The 18,083-nt window shown below is 44.6% G+C and overlaps 1 protein-coding gene across 11 annotated transcripts in view; it reads right to left on the bottom strand.

Moving 5' to 3' along the window:
• The window catches only part of cfap36 (cilia and flagella associated protein 36), a 187,801-nt gene that overhangs the window by 120,991 nt on the left and 48,727 nt on the right, over positions 1-18,083 (bottom strand). For 9 of the 11 annotated variants that reach the window (XM_085981387.1, XM_085981389.1, XM_085981397.1 and 6 more), the window contains one exon: positions 15,843-15,957. The exons of 1 other annotated variant lie outside the window; for it this stretch is intronic. In XM_085981387.1, coding sequence (XP_085837513.1) covers positions 15,843-15,957 — 115 coding nt within the window. Of the gene's footprint in view, positions 1-15,842; positions 15,958-18,083 lie in introns of those variants that run through there. One more of the 11 variants, XM_085981393.1, reaches the window with a different exon arrangement.

The following is an 18,083-nucleotide window of genomic DNA, read 5'->3' as shown; positions in this document are numbered from 1 at the left end:
GATGTCAATGGCGGGAGAGGTAGTGAGGTCAGACTGGATGGAGACTTGTGTAAAGACCTGCAGCATCCTGAATCTGTAGTGGAAATGCCGTTTAGAGAAACTAGTGGTTAAGGGAACATTTCTCAAATTAGCTGGGTGCTTTGACTTGACATTTGAAGCTTTCAACTCATTAGCTGATTCAATGGCCAATGACCTCCCACCTCAGTTTCACAGATGAGGTCTAGGCATAGTGAGAAACCAGTGGGCGACCTGTCAAATCCAAAAAGCTGGGAAAAAACCATTGATAAGTGGCTATAAACAAACCACTAATGATTTTAATTGCCTCCCCAGCCACTGCGTATCGGGTCTGCTCAGCGCTGACAGACCCGACATTTGGTAAAGGCGTGTGGCTGCGGGTTCACAGCGGGGTCCCGACCCGCTGGGGAAAAAAACTTTCCCACCCGACCCGCCACCGATTATGCCCGCTGACCTCCCGCAAAATCCAGCCCTATGATTCTATGATTCAAACTCGATATTCCAGAATCAAACACTGCCGTCCCAGGGGAAGAACTATGCAGCTCATAAGGAAAAGGTCGTACAAGCTCTGTAAACATTACTAACCACCCACACATAGACCCTAATTTATTCAATGGACTGGCTATCTGATGCTGTTAATTTATCAGCTATCTAAGGAGTTTAATCCTAAATTAATCTCAGCAATTTATGTTTCAAACACTGATCTCAACTATAATTTGATAATCAGCTGAATTACAGTGATACACTGAATTGCCTTTATATACTATGTTACTCATTTTATGTTATTCTGTCTATTAATGGTTTGTTATTCAAACTGCTAGGTGACCTTGAGTCACAAACCAAGATGTTAAGCTGAAGCAAGGTAAACTTCGAAGGGATGAGAAATAAATTGACCACAGTAAACTGGGCTGAGTTGTTAATGCGTAAACCTACAAACAGTAGGAAGTATTCAAAGAAGTATTTGGTACATAGAATCATAGAATAGTACAGCACAGAAGGAGGCCATTCTGCACCGGCTCTTTCAAAGAGTCATCCAGTTAGTCCCACTCCCCCGCTCTTTCTCCACATCCCTGTAATTTTTTCTCCTTCAAGTATTTATCCAATTCCCAATACAAAACCAATACATATCCCAAAATGGCATAAGCTCCATTTCTGCAGTTAAGCAACAATGGTCAACAAATAAGGTAAGAGACAGTATTAAGCTAAAAGAAAAGGCTTACACAAATGCAAGGAAAAGTGGAAATCCAGCAGCATGAGAGAGTTAAAAAAAGGATATAAAGAAAGTAATAAGAGGTGCAAAAAGGGAGTCAGAACATAAAATTGCAAGAGGTGTCAAAGTTAACAGTAAAAGTTTTTATAAATATGTTATGAGAAAGTAAGGTAGAATGTGGGCCCATTAAAGACAGATGCAGGTGGTACTTGTAGTGTATGTGCCTTTAAGAGCCCCAGGTGTGCTGTAATGCCGGAAATTGCCACTCGGGCTATATAAGCCTGTATATTGTACTAGCTGAAGTGCCCGGCGGTGCCGAGGCTTTTTCGAGGGCAAGTTGTTGTTGGAAGAGAGAGAGAGCGACTGAGGGGGGGGGGCGGAGGGAGGGCGGGGGGGGAAGGGAGGGTGGGGGGGGAAGGGGGGGAAGGGAGGGGGGGAAGGGAGGGCGGGGTGAAGGAAGGGAGGGCGGGGGGAAGGGGGGGGAGGCGGGGGGAGGGGGGGAGGGCGGGAGAGGGCGGGGGAAGGGGGGGAAAGGGGGGTGGAGGGCGGGGGACCCCCGAGGGTCGCGGCCCCCCCCCGAGGGTCGCGGCCCCCCCCCCCCGAGGGTCGCGCCCCCCCCCCGAGGTGAAGACCGCCGATTGCGGCTGTGCGAGACGGCCAGCGGGCCCGGTTGCCAGGGTAACCGTTGACGCTCAGCAAGCCCCGCCCCCCGGCCGAGCCAGAGACGCCGCGTCTCAGCTCCTGCTGCACACGCACCCTTTAGTAAGGTAGCGGCGCTGGGCTGAGGCCCGCCCCTGCAGCCTTCGAGTGGGGCCGGGAGGTGCCTAGCTCGGGCGTGGGTGCGGAGGAGAAGCCGAGGCTTCGAGGCCTACCTGGAAAAACGGGGAAAGGTAGGAAAATTAATGAGATTAGATAAGTTAATTCGTTTCTAAATCATTTTTTTAAAAAACAATATGTGTTTTAAAAGCAACGTTTTTTTTAAAGACGCAGAAAGCGGGAAAAAGAAAGGAAAAGTTTGGAATCAAGATGGCGGCGACTCACCTCGGTTCAGAACGATAAGGCCCGGCCACACACGCACCGATTGGCCCGGCGGCACACGCCAGCAACCCGGCGTACGATTGGTCGAGCTCGAGGTCACTCTGTTGCTAATGAGATGCTAATGAGCGGAATGTTGAAGGTTTTTGGGATACCGTGGGCGCGATTTTAGCCCGGCCGAAACGTAAATACGCTTAAAACCGTCTCGGAAGCGTAAGCTTTCTTTGGAGGCAACGCGCGCGTAGGTACGCCCTGTAACTTTCGAGCGCATAGCCCGACAGATGCACACGCGATGACAGACAGAATGACAGACAGATAGACAGAATGACAGACAGATCGACCGATTTATATATATAGATATATATCCGTTAGAAACCCCCCCAGACTTTGCTTAGTAAACACCTATGAACCAACTCCTGTCTTCAGTGTCTTTATCAGCATACGGACACGACAGTGGCAACGAAGTGGAAACGGAATTACCTGCAATTCGGCAGCACCTCAAGGACATCGATTCCTCGGGCGTCCAGAAGACTCAAGAAAGTGAGAGAAGCTGTGGTTTCACCAGCTGGCCAAGCTGATGGCAGGTACTGCGCTAATCCTTCCTGGGCGTCAGGCTGGGGCTCCAGCGGCTGGCTCTACAGCTGAGACAGGCAGCGAAATCGGAGGCAAGCAATAACGGACTGGGAGGGAGCACGCGGGAGACGGCCGGCGTGGCAAGCAGGTCAGCGTTCAGACCTGGAGAGAAAGTCCGGCGGGAACGAGTCTCCAACTGTAAATAATCTTTTTTTAAAAAAAGAACGGAAACCGCGGGAAACAGCGTGGTCATCAGCAGCAGCGGCGGGAAAGCGCGGGAAGCGCCATATCTTTGCTGTAGAAAAGAAAGAAAAGCGCGGGAAGCGCCATATCTTTTCTGAAATGCCTAAGTCTGGCAATATCGATGCTTTTGATAGCGAAATAGAGGATTGGACCACATACGTGGAAAGAGTAGAGGTATATTGCACTGCAAATGGAATAGAAGATGAAAAAAAAGCTTCAGTACTGCTGAACCTAATGGGCGCAAAGGCATACGGGCTGTTACGAAATTTAATCACTCCAGCCAAACCAAAGGACAAGAATTTTAAAGAAATTGTTGATACCCTGCAGGAGCACTTAAACCCAACACCGCTGCTGATAGCGGAACGATTCAAATTCTTCAAGAGAAATCAACACAAGAATGAAAGTAACGCTGATTACCTAACCGAATTAAGAAAGCTATCAAAGTACTGCCAATTCGGGGCAGGACTATCAGATTATCTTCAAGACAAATTCGTTTGCGGTCTCTTAAGTGAAGGAACACAAAAAAGGCTGCTTTCTGAAAAAGATTTAACATTGGACAAAGCTTTCAGTATGGCTGTATCATACGAAGCAGCAGCAAGAGGAGCTGCAGAGATACAACAAAAGACACAGGACTTTGGCACCCATGAAATGACACAGGGTTTCGAAAGATGTTATCGCTGCGGCAGATCCACCCATAACCAGAGGAACTGCTGATTCAAGGACAAAGCATGCAGGCAATGCGGAAAGATTGGACACATTGCAAGGGTATGCCAATCTGGACAAAATAAATCCACAGACAGAAAAAAAAAAATCAATAAAGGAAAGTACAGGAAGGTACAAATGATGACGGACAGTAGCTCCGAAGACCAGAAGAGCGATAGCGACTCCGAAAACAAGAGACTAAGCTGTCTCAAATTACATAATGTACTTGCCAAAGATGATTACCAAACCATTTGGGTTACCCTCACGATAGCCGGGTCCCCAGTTAAAATGGAGATATATACAGGATCAGCTCTAACCGTAATAAATCGACGGGATTACGAGAGGCTATTTTCGCATATACCTCTAAAAGACACATCCATTATCTTAAAAACATATACGGGGCAGAAAGTATACCGCAAAGGAAAAATAAGGGTGCCTGTTGTATACAACAGCAAAGAAATACAAAAGTTGTATTTATACATTCTACAAGATGGTGGTCCACCGTTGTTGGGACGTGAATGGATCAGAAAGATACGTTTAGACTGGCACTCCATTCAGGCACTGACGGTGACCAGTAAGAAAAAAAACAATGATGACATCATACCTGAACGATTAAAAGACATCTTGGCCAACGCCAAAGAAGTGTTTCAAGAGAAACTAGGAACCTTGAAAGGCATCACCGCCTCAATAAAAGTGGAAGATGCAGCAATTCCCAAATTTTTTAAGGCAAGATCGGTGCCATACGCAATTCGTCCAGCAGTCGAGGCAGAGCTGGAGAATTTGGAAAAGGCAGGCGTATTATACAAAATAGATTGGAGCGAGTGGGCAACACCCATTGTTCCAGTCATGAAAAAAACGTTGAATAATGATAAATCTGAAGAACAGAGAAAAATTCGCATCTGTGGAGACTTCAAGGTGACTGTAAACCCGGTCCTTCACACAGTACAGTATCCTCTTCTGAGGATAGAAGATATTTTCCCCTCACTATCCGGAGGGAAACGTTTCACGAAAATTGGCTTGGCACAGGCATATCTACAGATGGAGGTTGAGGAGGCCTCTAAAAAGTATCTCACGATAAACACACACAAAGGCCTGTACCAGTACAATCGACTGGTTTTTGGAGTAGCATCAGCTCCAGCTATCTGGCAAAGAGCTATGGAGCAAGTCCTGCAAGGGATTCCGGGGACTCAATGCTACCTAGACGACATCCTTGTAACAGGAGAAAATGACAACGAGCACCGTGCCAATTTGGAGCAGGTGCTCACTAGGCTGAAAGAACGGGGCCTACGAGCAAATCGCCCCAAGTGCGATTTTTTCCAAAATCAGATATCATATTGTGGCCACATAATTAATAATGAAGGGTTGCATAAATCACCTGAAAAAATTGAAGCGGTCATAAAAGCCCCAGCACCTGAAAATGTTTCACAATTAAGGTCGTTCCTGGGATTAATAAATTACTATCATAAATTTTTACCGAACTTATCAACTCTTCTACACCCTCTTAATGAACTTCTACAAACAGGAGTGATTTGGAAATGGAACGAAGACTGAAAACGTGCCTTCCATAAATGCAAAGACTTAATCACATCCGAAGAAGTTTTGGCTCATTACAACCCATCACTGCCAATCAGACTGGCGTGCGATGCATCCCCTTACGGCATAGGAGCAGTATTATCCCATAAATTCCCTGATGGCTCAGAACGGCCGATAGCTTTTGCGTCACGCTCATTAAACTCAGCTGAGCGTAACTATGCCCAAATCGACAGGGAAGCACTCAGCCTGGTATGGGGAGTGAAGAAATTCAACCATTACCTACACGGACAAAAATTTACCTTGTTGACTGACCATCAACCCCTCATCTCCATATTCAACCCTAACAAGGGTGTTCCCATTATGACAGCACAAAGGCTACAGAGGTGGTCCCTTTTGCTAGGGGCACACCAATACAACATAGAATACAAAGGATCAAGATAGCATGGGAATGCTGACGGTTTATCGCGCCTACCGTTGCCAATGGTAAAAGAGGCACCTACAGTAGACCAAGTAGAGATGTTCCACTCTACCATAGTGGAATGTCTACCAGTAACAAATTCTGCCATTGAAAGGGAGACGAGAAATGACCCGACTCTCTCACGGGTCTACGATTTAACAGTGAAGGGATGGCCAGCACATGGCGAACCACTGTTGCCAGCATTCTCGCAAAGAAGAGAACAGCTGTCAGTGTGCCGAGGAACCTTGATGTGTGGATCCAGAGTGGTGATTCCACCCAAACTCCAGGATAAAGTGCTAAAGGAGCTTCACGAGGGGCATCTGGGTGGAGTGAAAATGAAGAACCTAGCTAGGGCGTTTGTATGGTGGCCAGGTATCGATGGAGACATCGAAGAAATGACCAAGAGCTGCCTAGGATGCCAGAAGGTCCAAAACGCTCCACCACAAGCCCCTCTACATCCATGGGAGTGGCCCTCATCTCCCTGGCAAAGGGTGCACATCGACTTTGCTGGTCCATTTATGGACTCAATGTTCTTAATCGCGGTTGATGCACACTCCAAGTGGCCGGAGGTAATAAAGATGTCCTCCACCACCACGGAAAAAACCATCACAGTATTAAGGACCATATTTGCCAGGAATGGGCTGCCGGAACAGATATGTTCTGATAATGGACCGCAATTTGTGTCCGAAGAATTCAGAAAGTTCTTAAAAAACAATGGGGTTAAGCACTACAAGTCCGCCCCATACCATCCCGCCACCAATGGATTGGCTGAAAGGTTTGTCCAGACCTTCAAGAAGGCCATAAAGGCCATGGGTAATGAAGACATAAAACTTCAGCACAAGGTGGATAACTTCTTATTCGCATACAGGAATGCAACACATATGGTTACCAACCAAACTCCCGCCATGATGTTCTTCAATAGAAACCTAAGATGCCGGCTGGATTTGGGCAAGCCCAACATCAGAAGGGACGTGGAGAACCGGCAGTTTCAAGGCATGAATGAAAGGCGAACTAGAACCTTCCAGATAGGTCAACAAGTTTTGGCCCGGGACTACCGTACCGAGAAATGGCAGCCTGGAACTATCTGCACACGACTAGGACCACTGATGTATACCGTGGACATCGGAGAAAGCATAATAAGGCGCCATGCTGACCAAATCATAAAGTCATCCGAAAAGGGACAACCTACACCACAACTCTATACGTCTAACGATGAAGTAGAGATACCCATATCTACCTCCGATCCGGTGATACTGGAACCCGATGAACCCGACACTGGCATTCAAGCCGAATCAGCCTTGCCAAAAGAACCTACTACACCACCAGAAACTACTACACCCCCGAGGCGTTATCCGGACCGAGTCAGGAAGCCTCCTGAGAGACTGACTTATAATTAATTAACTACAGCAACGTGTATATTATTTTTCTTATACCATGTAATTAATAATTACTTAAAATATGATGTACTGGTTAGCTAAAAGGGGAGGAATTGTAGTGTATGTGCCTTTAAGAGCCCCAGGTGTGCTGTAATGCCGGTAATTGCCACTCGGGCTATATAAGCCTGTATATTGTGTATATCCGTTAGAACCCCCCCCAGACTTTGCTTAGTAAACACCTATGAACCAACTCCTGTCTTCAGTGTCTTTATCAACACATGGACACGACAGTACTATAATGGATGAAAAGTAAATAGCAGACTTCTTAAATGCATACTTTGTATCTTTTTAAAAATTCATTTATGGGATGTGGGCGTCGCTGGCAAGACCAGCATTTATTGCCCATCCCTTAATTGCCCTCGAGAAGGTGGTGGTGAGCCACCTTCTTGAACCTTTCAGTCCATGTGGTGAAGGTACTCCTGCAGTGCTGTTAGGTAGGGAGTCCCAGGATTTTGAGCCAGCGACGATGAAGGTTCGACGATATACTTCTAAGTCAGGGTGGTGTGTGACTTGGAGGGGAACTTGTAGGTGGTGGTGTTTATATGCGCCTGCTGCCCTTGTCCTTCTAGGTGGAAGAAGTCGCAGGTTTGGGAGGTGCTGCTGAAGAAGCCTTGGCGAGTTGCTGCAGTGCATCTCGTAGATGGTACACACTGCAGCCACGGTACGCCGGTGGTGGAGGGAGTGAATGTTTAAGGTGGTGGATGGGGTGCCAATCAAGCGGGTTGCTTTGTCCTGGATGGTGTCGAGCTTCTTGAGTGTTGTTGGAGCTACACTCATCCAGGCAAGTGGAGAGTATTCCATCACACTCCTTACTTGTGCCTTGTAGATGGTGGAAAGGTTTGGGGAGTCAGGAGATGAGACACTCACCGCAGAATACCTAGTCTCTGACCTGCTCTTAGTGCCACAGTATTTAAGTGGCTGGTCCAGTTAAGTTTCTGGTCAATGGTGACCCCCAGGATGTTGATGGTGGGGGATTCGGTGATGGTAATGCAGTTGAATGTCAAGGTGAGGTGGTTAGACTCTCGCTTGTTGGAGATAGTCATTGCCTGACACTTGTGTGGCGCGAATGTTACCTGCCACTTATCAGCCCAAGCCTGAACGTCTCCAGGTCTTGTTGCATGCGGGCATGGACTGCTTCATTATCTGAGGACTTGTGAATGGCACTGAACACTGTGCAGTCATCAGCGAACATCCCCATTTCTGACCTTATGTTGGAGGGAAGGTCATTGATAAAGCAGCTGAAGATGGTTGGGCCGAGGACACTACCCTGAGGAACTCCTGCAGTGATGTCCTGGGGCTGTGATGATTGACCGTCAACCACCACAACCATCTTCCTTTGTGCTAGGAATGACTCCAGCCAGTGGAGCATTTTCCCCCTGATTCCCATTGACATCAGTTTTACTAGGGCTCCTTGATACCACACTCGGTCAAATGCTGCCTTGATATCAAGGGCAGTCACTCTCACCTCACCTCTGGAATTCAGCTCCTTTGTCCATGTTTAGACCAAGGCTGTAATGAGGTCAGGAGCAGAGTGGTCTTAGCGGAACCAAAACTGGGCATCAATGAGCATCTTAACGGTGAGTAAGTGCCGCTTGATAGCACTGTCGATGACACCTTCCATCACTTTGCTGATGATTGAGAGTAGACTGGTGGGGCAGTAATTGGCATGGTTGGATTTGTCCTGCTTCTTGTGGATAGGACATACCTGGGCAGTTTTCCACATTGTCGGATATATTCCAGTGTTGTAGCTGTACTGGAACAGCTTGGCTAGAGGCACGACTAGTTCTGGAGCACAAGTCTTCAGCACGATAGCCGGGATGTTGTCGGGGCCCATAGCCTTTGCTGTACCCAGTGTGCTCAGCTGTTTCTTGATATCACATGGAGTGAATCGAATTGGCTGAAGACTGGCTTCTGTGATGGTGGGGGCCGCAGGAGGAGGCCGATATGGATTATCCATTCGGCACTTCTGGCTGAAGATGGTTACAAATGCTTCAGCCTTGTCTTTTGCACTCACATGCTGGGCTCCACCATCATTGAGGATGGGGATATTCATGGAGCCTCCTCTGCCTGTTAGTTGTTTAATGGTCCGCCACCATTCACGACTGGATGTGGCAGGGCTGCAGAGCTTTGATCTGATCCGTTGATTGTGGGATCTCTTAGCCCTGTCTATAGCATGCTGCTTCCGCTTTTTAGCATGCATGTAGTCCTGTGTTGCAGCTTCCCCAGGTTGGCACCTCATTTTTAGGTACACCTGGTGGAGCTCCTGGCATGCTCTTCTACACTTCTTATTGAACCAGGGTTGGTCCCCTGGCTTGGTGGTAATGGTAGAGTGATATGCCGGGCCATGAGGTTACAGGTTCTGGTGGAATACAATTCTGCTGCTGCTGATGGCCCACAGCGCCTCATGGATGCTCAGTTTTGAGCTGCTAGATCTGTTCTGAATCTATCCCATTTGGTACCGTGGTAGTGCCACACAACACGATGGAGGGTGTTCTCAGTGTGAAGACGGGACTTCGTCTCCACAATGACTGTCCGTTGGTCACTGCTACCAATACTGTCATGGACAGATGCATCTGCGACAGGTAGATTGGTGAGGACGAGGTCAAGTAGGTTTTTCCCCTCGTGTTGGTTCTCTCACCACCTGTCGCAGGCCCAGACTGGCAGTTACGTCCTTCAGGTCTCGGCCAGCTCGGTCAGTAGTGGTGCTACCGAGCCACTCTTGGTGATGGATATTGAAGTCCCCCACCCAGAGTACATTCTGTGCCCTTGCTACTCTCAGTGCTTCTTCCAAGTGGTGTTCAACATGGAGGAGTACTGATTCATCAGCTGAGGGAGGGCGTTAGGTGGTAATCAGCAGGAGGTTTGCTTGCCCATGCTTGACCTGAAGCCATGAGACTTCATGAGATCCGGAGTCAATGTTGAGGACTCCCAGGGCCACTCCTTCCCGACTGTATACCATTGTGCCACCACCCCGGGTGGGTCTGTCCTGTCGGTGGGACAGGACATACCCAGGGATGGTGATGGAGGAGTTTGGGACATTGGCTGAAAGGTATGATTCTGTGAGTATCTTGCTTGACTAGTCTGTGGGACAAGTCTCCCAATTTTGACACAAGTCCCCAGATGTTGGTGAGGAGGACTTTGCAGGGTCTACTGGGCTGGGTGTGCTGTTGCCGTGTCTGTAGCCGGTGCCGAGGTCGATGCCAGGTGGTCCGTCTGGTTTCATTCTTATTATGTTTCGTAGCGGTTAGTTACAACTGAGTAACTTGCTAGGCCATTTCAGAGGGCAGTTAAGAGTCAACCACATTGCTGTGGGTCTGGAGTCACATATAGGCCAGACCAGGTAAGGACGGCAGATTTCCTTCCCTAAAGAACATTAGTGAACCAGATGGATTTTTACGACAATCCGATAGTTTCATGGTTAGCATTACTGACACTAGCTTTTTATTCCAGATTTATTTAACTAACTGAATTTAAATTCTCCAGCTGCCGTGGTGTCATTTGAACTCACGTCTCTGGATCATTAGTCCAGGCCTCTGGATTACTAGCCCAGTGACATTACCACTATGCTACCATTCTGTTTTCACAGTAGAGGAAGGAGGACAAAATACCAGTGGTTCAAGGGAACCTAAAAATAAGTCAAGGGGAGGAACTTAGTGCATTTAATACAAAAATAGTAATGGAGAAAATAATGGGGCATAAGGTAGACAAATTTCCAGGACCTGAAGGTTTCCAGCCGAGCATATTAAAAGAAACAGGTGGGGAAATTTCAGATGTGTTAGTCATAAATTTCCAATGTCCTCAGGAATTGTGCCTTTGGAGTAGAAAATTGCAAATGTCACTACATTATATAAGACAGGACGGATGGAGAATGCAAGAAACTACAGACCTGCTAGTTTAGTATCAGTTGTGGGGAAGTTACTGGAATCTATCATCAGGGACAGAGTGACTGAGCATTTGAACAAGTATTTGTTAATCAAAGAGAGTCAGCACGTCTGACAAACGTAGCTGAATTTTTTGAGGAGGTCACTAACAAGGTTGACAGGGGATTGTCTATATGGACTTCTGGAAGGCATTTGATAAGGTTCCACACAAGACATTGTTAGCAAAAATGAGAGTACATGGAATTGGAGGCAACCTTGTGACTTGGGTTGGTACTTAGTTGGGAGGTAGAAGACAGAGAGTAGGGATAAAGGGAATGTACTCGGATTGGTGGAATGTGACAAGTGGTGTTCCCCAGGTATCTTAGGAACATAGGAATAGGAGTAGACCATTCAGCCCTTCGAGCCTGCTCTGCCATTCAATGAGATCATGGCTGATCTGTGACCTAACTCCATATACCCACCTTTGCCCCATAACCCTGAATATCTTTGGTAAACACAAAACTATCAATCTCCGATTTAAAATTAATTTGCAGAAGAGAGTTCAAAACTTCTACCACGCTTTGTGTGTAGAAGTGTATCCTAATTTCACTCCTGAATGGTCTGGCTCTAATTTTTAGACTATGCCTCTTAGTCCTAGAATCCCCAACCAGTGGAAATAGGATAGATAGAGAAAAACTATCTGTTCCCCTTAATATCTTGAAAACTTTGATCAGATCACCCCTTAACCTTCTAAATTCTAGGGACTACAACCCTAATTTGTGTCATCTCTCCTCGTAACTTAACCCTTGAAGTCCGGGTATTATTCTGGTAAACTTAAGCTGCACTCCCTCCAAGGCTAATATATCCTTCCTAAGGTGTGGTACCCAGAACTGCTCACAGTACTCCAGGTGTGGTCTAATCAGGGTTTTTTTTTTTATAGCTGCAGCATAACTTCTACCCCCTTGTATTCTAGTCTTCTAGATATAAAGGCCAGCATCCCATTAGCTTTTTTGATTATTTTCTGTATGTGTTCATGACATTTTAATGAGCTCTGTACCTAAACCCCCCAAGTTTCTTTGGACCTCCACTGTTTTTAGTCTCTTACCATTTAGAAAGTACCCCGTTCAATCCTTTTTAGGTCCAAAGTGGATGACCTCACATTTGCCTACATTGAAGTTCATTTGCCACAGTTTTGCCCATTCACTTAATCTGTCAATATCCCTTTGTAATTTTATGCTTCCATCTACACTGCCTACAATGCCGCCTATCTTTGTGTCATCAGCAAATTTGGATAGTTACTTTCTATGCCATCATCTAAGTCATTAATAAATACTGTGAATTGTTGAGGCCCCAACACAGATCCCTGCAGGACATCACTAGTCACCTCCTGCCAATTTGAGTACCTACCCATTATCCCTACTGCCTGTCTCCTGCCGCTCAGCCAATTTCCTAACCAGGTCAATAATTTGCCCTCAATTCCATGGGCTTCTACCTTAGTTAACAGTCTCTTATGTGGGACTTTATCAAATACCTTCTGGAAGTCCATATAAATAACATCCATAGGCATTCCCCTGCCCACTACTTTAGTCGCCTTCTCAAAAAATTCAATCAGGTTTGTCAAGTATGACCTCCCTTTCACAAATCCATGGTGGCTCTCTCTGATCAACTGAAAATTTTCAAGCTGTTCAGTCACCCTATCCTTAATTATAGACTCTAGCAATTTCCCAACAACAGATGTTAGGCTAACTGGTCTATAATTCCCTGGTTTCGCTGTCTCACCATTCTTAAATAGCGGCGTGACATATGCAATTTTCCAATCTAAAGGAACGGTTCCTGAATCGAGAGAACTTTGTAAGATTATAGTTAAGGCATCTGCAATGTGCTCACCTACATCTTTTAAAACCCTGGGATGGAAACCATCTGGTCCTGGGGATTTGTCACACTTTAGTGCCATTATTTTCTGCATTACTGTTATTTTACTTACATTAATTTTATTGAGTCCCTGTCCCTGATTCAGTATTAGTTTCCTTGGGATTTCTAGCATGCTATCCTCTTCCTCTACTGGATCAGGACTGGGGCCACAGTTTTTCACCATATATATCAAAGACTTGGATGAAGGAATAAAGAGTTGTATATCCAAGTTTGCAGATGACACTAAATTAGGAAGAACAGTAAATTGTGTAGTTGGGAGCAGAAAGTTACAAAAACACAACTTGCATTTATATAGCACCTATAACATAGTAAAACGTCCCAAGGTGCTTCACAGGAGCATAATCAGACAGGTACAGATTAAGTGAGTGGGCAAAACTGTGGCAGATGGAGTTCACCGTAGAGAAGTATGAGGTAATCCACTTTGAATCCAAGACAAGTCAGAATATTTTCTTAATAGCGAGAGACTAGAAACTGTGGAAGTGGCCTGGAATACAAAGGGGAGGAAGTTATGCTTCAGTTGTACAGAGTCTTAGTCAGACCCCATCTGGAGTACTAAGTTCAAAGTTGGGCACCGTATCTCAGGAAGAATATATTGGCCTTGGAGGGGGTACAGTGTAGATTCACCAGAATGACACCAGGGCTTAAAGGATTACATTTTGAGGACAGGTTGCATAAAATACATTGTATTCCCTTAAGTTTAGAAGGTTGGGTGGGGGGGTCTAATTGAGATGTTTAAAATGATAAACGGATTCGATAGAGTAGATACAGAGAAACTATTTCCTCTGCTGGGAGAATCCAGAACAAGGGGTTACAATCTTAAAATTAGAGCTAACCTATTCAGAAGGTGAAATCAGAAAGCACTTTTTTATGCAAAGGGTAGTAGAAATGTGGCATTCACTCCCCCAAAAGGCTGTGGATGCTGGGTCAATTGAAATTTTCAAGACTGAGATTGTAAGATTTTTATTAGGTAATGGTATCAAGTGATATAGATCAACGGTGGGTAAATGGAGTTGAGGAACAGATCAGCCATGTTCTAATTGAATGGTGGAATAGGCTCGGTGGGGGGGGGGGTGGCTGAATGGCCTACTCTTCATCCTATGTCTGGTTCCTTGTCAAATATTTGTCAGGAGACCAAACCCAGTGTTATTACAGGCTTTATAAATTTTTTCCAACTACCATCCAAAATCCAATAGTCAAACCTTAACAATATCTTGTAGACAAAAAGCTGGAAACTATAGACCAGTTAGCCTAACATCTGTGGTTGGCAAAATGTTGGAGTCCATTATTAAGGAAACAGTAACAGAGCATTTGGATAAACATAATTTAATAGGACAGAGTCAGCATGGTTTTATGAAGGGGAAGTCATGTTTGACAAATTTGCTCGAATTCTTTGAGGATGTAACATACAGGGTGGATAAAGGGGAACCAGTGGATGTAGTGTATTTGGACTTCCAAAAGGCATTTGACAAGGTTGCACACAAAAGATTACTGATCAAGATAAGAAATCACGGGATTGGGGGTAATATACTGGCATGGGTGGAAGATTGGCTATCTAACAGAAAACAAAGAGTTGGGATAAATGGTTCATTCTCGGGCTGGCAATCAGTAACTAGTGGTGTTCCGCAGGGGGCAGTGCTGGGACCCCAACTCTTTACAATCTATATTAGCGATTTGGAGGAAGGGACCGAGTGCAACATATCCAAGTTTGCCAACGATACAAAGATGGGAGGGAAAGCAGTGAGTGAGGACGACATAAAAAACCTGCAAAAGGACATAGACAGGCTAAGTGAGTGGGCAGAGATTTGGCAGATGCAATATAATGTTGGAAAGTGTGAGGTTATGCACTTTGGCAGAAAAAATCAAAGAGCAAGTTATTATCTAAATGGAGAGAAACTGCAAAGTGCTACAGTACAAAGGGATCTGGGGGTCCTGGTGCATGAAACACAAAAAGTTAGTATGCAGGTGCAGCAGGTGATCAGGAAGGCCAATGGAATCTTGGCTTTTATTGCGAGGGGGATGGAGTATAAAAAGAGGGAAGTCTTGCTGCAGTTATACAGGGTATTGGTGAGGCCACACCTGGAATACTGCGTGCAGTTTTGGTTTCCATATTTAAGAAAAGATATACTTGCTCTCGAGGCGGTTCAGAGAAGGTTCACTCGGTTGATTCCGGAGATGAGGGGGTTGACGTATTAGGAAAGGTTGAGTAGGTTGGGACTCTACTCATTGGAGTTCAGAAGAATGAGAGGCGATCTTATCGAAACATATAAGATTGTGAGGGGGCTTGATCGGGTGGATGCGGTGAGGATGTTTCCACTGATGGGTGAGACTAGAACTAGGGGGCATAATCTAAGAATAAGGGGCTGCCCTTTCAAAACTGAGATGAGGAGAAACTTCTTCACTCAGAGGGTAGTAAATCTATGGAATTTGCTACCCCAGAGAGCTGCGGAAGCTGCAACATTAAATAAATTTAAAATGGAGATAGACAGTTTCCTAGCAGATAAGGGAATTAGGGGTTACGGGGAGAGGGCAGGGAAGTGGACGTGAGTCTAGATTCGGATCAGCCATGATCCTATTGAATGGCGGAGCAGGCCCAAGGGGCCGTATGGCCTACTCCTGCTCCTACTTCTTATGTTCTTATCTTGATTGCGTTTCATGAATGTTGGCCATTTCGCACCAAATTCCTGCAATTTTCTGGCCAAGCAATGTTTTTAGTAAAATTTTGTTATTTGCTATTACTCATTATCACCTTCAGTGCTGACAGTACAGTGATTCAGTATTTAAGTAAAACAATCCATGCCAATAATACTAGTTTATGACTTAATTTAACATTTGCTTTGTCTTATTACCATTTCTCTCTTGAATCATTCGAAGAGCTTGTAATTGTAGTTCAACATTTTTCTGTAACATCAGCGACTTAAAGACTTGAAAATCTTCTGCAGCTAGTACTGGTTGGAAGACAGGCTATAAAAAAAATCTCATTTTGAAAAGTTAAGACAAACAAACATACAAAGACCTATTAAAGAGAGACATACTTCACAAAACTATTTAATAGCACATTAGATAGAACGCAGCCCACCAATGTCTCAAAGAATACACAAGAACATTGTAAAAATTCTACAACATATAAATTTTCTCTTCAAACCAGTTGTTTCACAAAACTAATGAAAATTGAAGAGCAAACCAATTTCAAAAGAAAAATTATTTTTCACACAAAGACCATTTCCTAGTGAACATTATGGCCTGGATTCTGTGGTGGTAATGATGGCGAAATGGTCAGCGTTCGCCGTCATTACCCCTCTGAAACTGACCTTAACTTCAGGATTTAGCGTATACACAGATAAACGTCGAAATCCTGACGTTGCGGTCAGTCATTCCCTGCTCCGCCACAGGCTGCACTGTGGAACTCCCCATAGCCGGCAAGCAGCGAAATCACTTGAACTGACGAAAACTTAAGCTTTTAATCTCTAATATCGCTGTTAAATATAAATGCAAGTCTTTTTTTTTTTTAAAACACCCCATAAAAGGTTCTGATGAAAGACCATCGACCTGAAATGTTAACTCTGTTTCTCTCTCCACAGATGCTGCCTGGCCTGCTGAGTATTTCCAGCATTTTCTATTCTTATTCCATAAAAAGTTAAGCCTTGTTGGAATAGGTGTAACTGGGTTTCAACAGCATATTGACTGCTAAATAACCATTCCGGCCCTGCAAAATGTATTTTATATTTGTGGAATATCAAATTTCTCCATTATGATAAAAATTACTAAATTTTTTTTTAAATGTTAACGTTTGTTTATGATATTTCAGCTCCTACCTTAACCCCCATGTGTATGTCCCAATCTTTATTTTACTCTGTATAAAAAAAATTTAAGTGCTTTTTATTTCCTGGTTTGTTGTCTGTGAGAATTTTTCATTGTGATTGGCTGTTTAGACAGCTTGATGACATCACTGCTGCTCTATGCTGTGAATCCCCTTTCAATAGCGCTACAATCAATATAACATTGAGAAAGCTAAAGATTTCACCACAGAGATCGCAACATCTTTGTGGGCAGCTTTCTTTGAGGTCAGCGGCGATTGCTGTTGCTTCGCCGCTGACCGCAAATTCCGGGCCGTTCATTCCCGTTTTCTCGCGCTACCGCACTCACCCGCATCCTCACTGTCTCCCCGTTAATATCGGAACCAAAGCGTCATTATAGAATACAGCCCAAATTAGATTAGATTTATGGAAATTTAGTAAAACAAAAGTAGTTGTTAAAATTACCAAGACAGACCATAACATACTTTTATCTAAGACCAAGATTCTAGTTCTGGGACATTACTGACTTGAATCACATATCTGTTAAACATTTCACATTTCTCTGACTATACCCAGCCATTTTCAATTTTGAAATACTATTTAAAAAAATGAAATGTTTAACTGGTCCACAATTGTTCTATTAACTACAGTGACAGTAAGTAACTGAGCCAAAATGACAAAAGATCCCAAGTTTAATTACAAGTTAGTTTTCGGTTTGTGAAAGAAAATACTGCCAGAGTTCCTGTTCTTGATCACTAGGAGACATTTCCCCTCAAAACTTTCCAATATTCATATCTCATCAGACATTGGCCTCATTCAAAGGTCATAAGGAAGGCTAGCTTGGCAAATGAAAATGTCGAGACTGATCTAGAACACAAATCCACCAATGATAGAGTATCCCTTTGCCACCAAAGAAGGAGGCAATCTTTTCCAATACATCAGGCACATGAATTCAAGAAACCAAAACAAACAGTAGAGCAAATCTACATAATTAAAATTCTTGCATATAGTATGCACTTTAATTGTGTCTACAGAAAGTGTCACACATTTCTGATTACTCAAGTAATCACATGATTTGCTGAAATATCGACAGGTAGGAAAAGTTTTTTGTGGCCATACTGTTTTATTATCCCACCTTGCAAATACTACATAAACACGTACAAAATTCCGTCAGCTCGCAATTCTGCTCCCTGGCCTACGACACTAATGCGGTATCCTTCAATTTTATTATTGTAATCTCCCCACAGTTTAAATTGTTCAATTTCTAGGGCTGCGTTTATTGGCTACGTTTAT

The sequence above is a fragment of the Somniosus microcephalus genome, chromosome 3 (genome assembly GCF_052327205.1).
Source record: "Somniosus microcephalus isolate GS21.2 chromosome 3, FLI_Smic_1.0, whole genome shotgun sequence".
NCBI lineage: Eukaryota > Metazoa > Chordata > Chondrichthyes > Squaliformes > Somniosidae > Somniosus > Somniosus microcephalus.
This window is presented reverse-complemented; position numbering and strand designations above follow the sequence as displayed.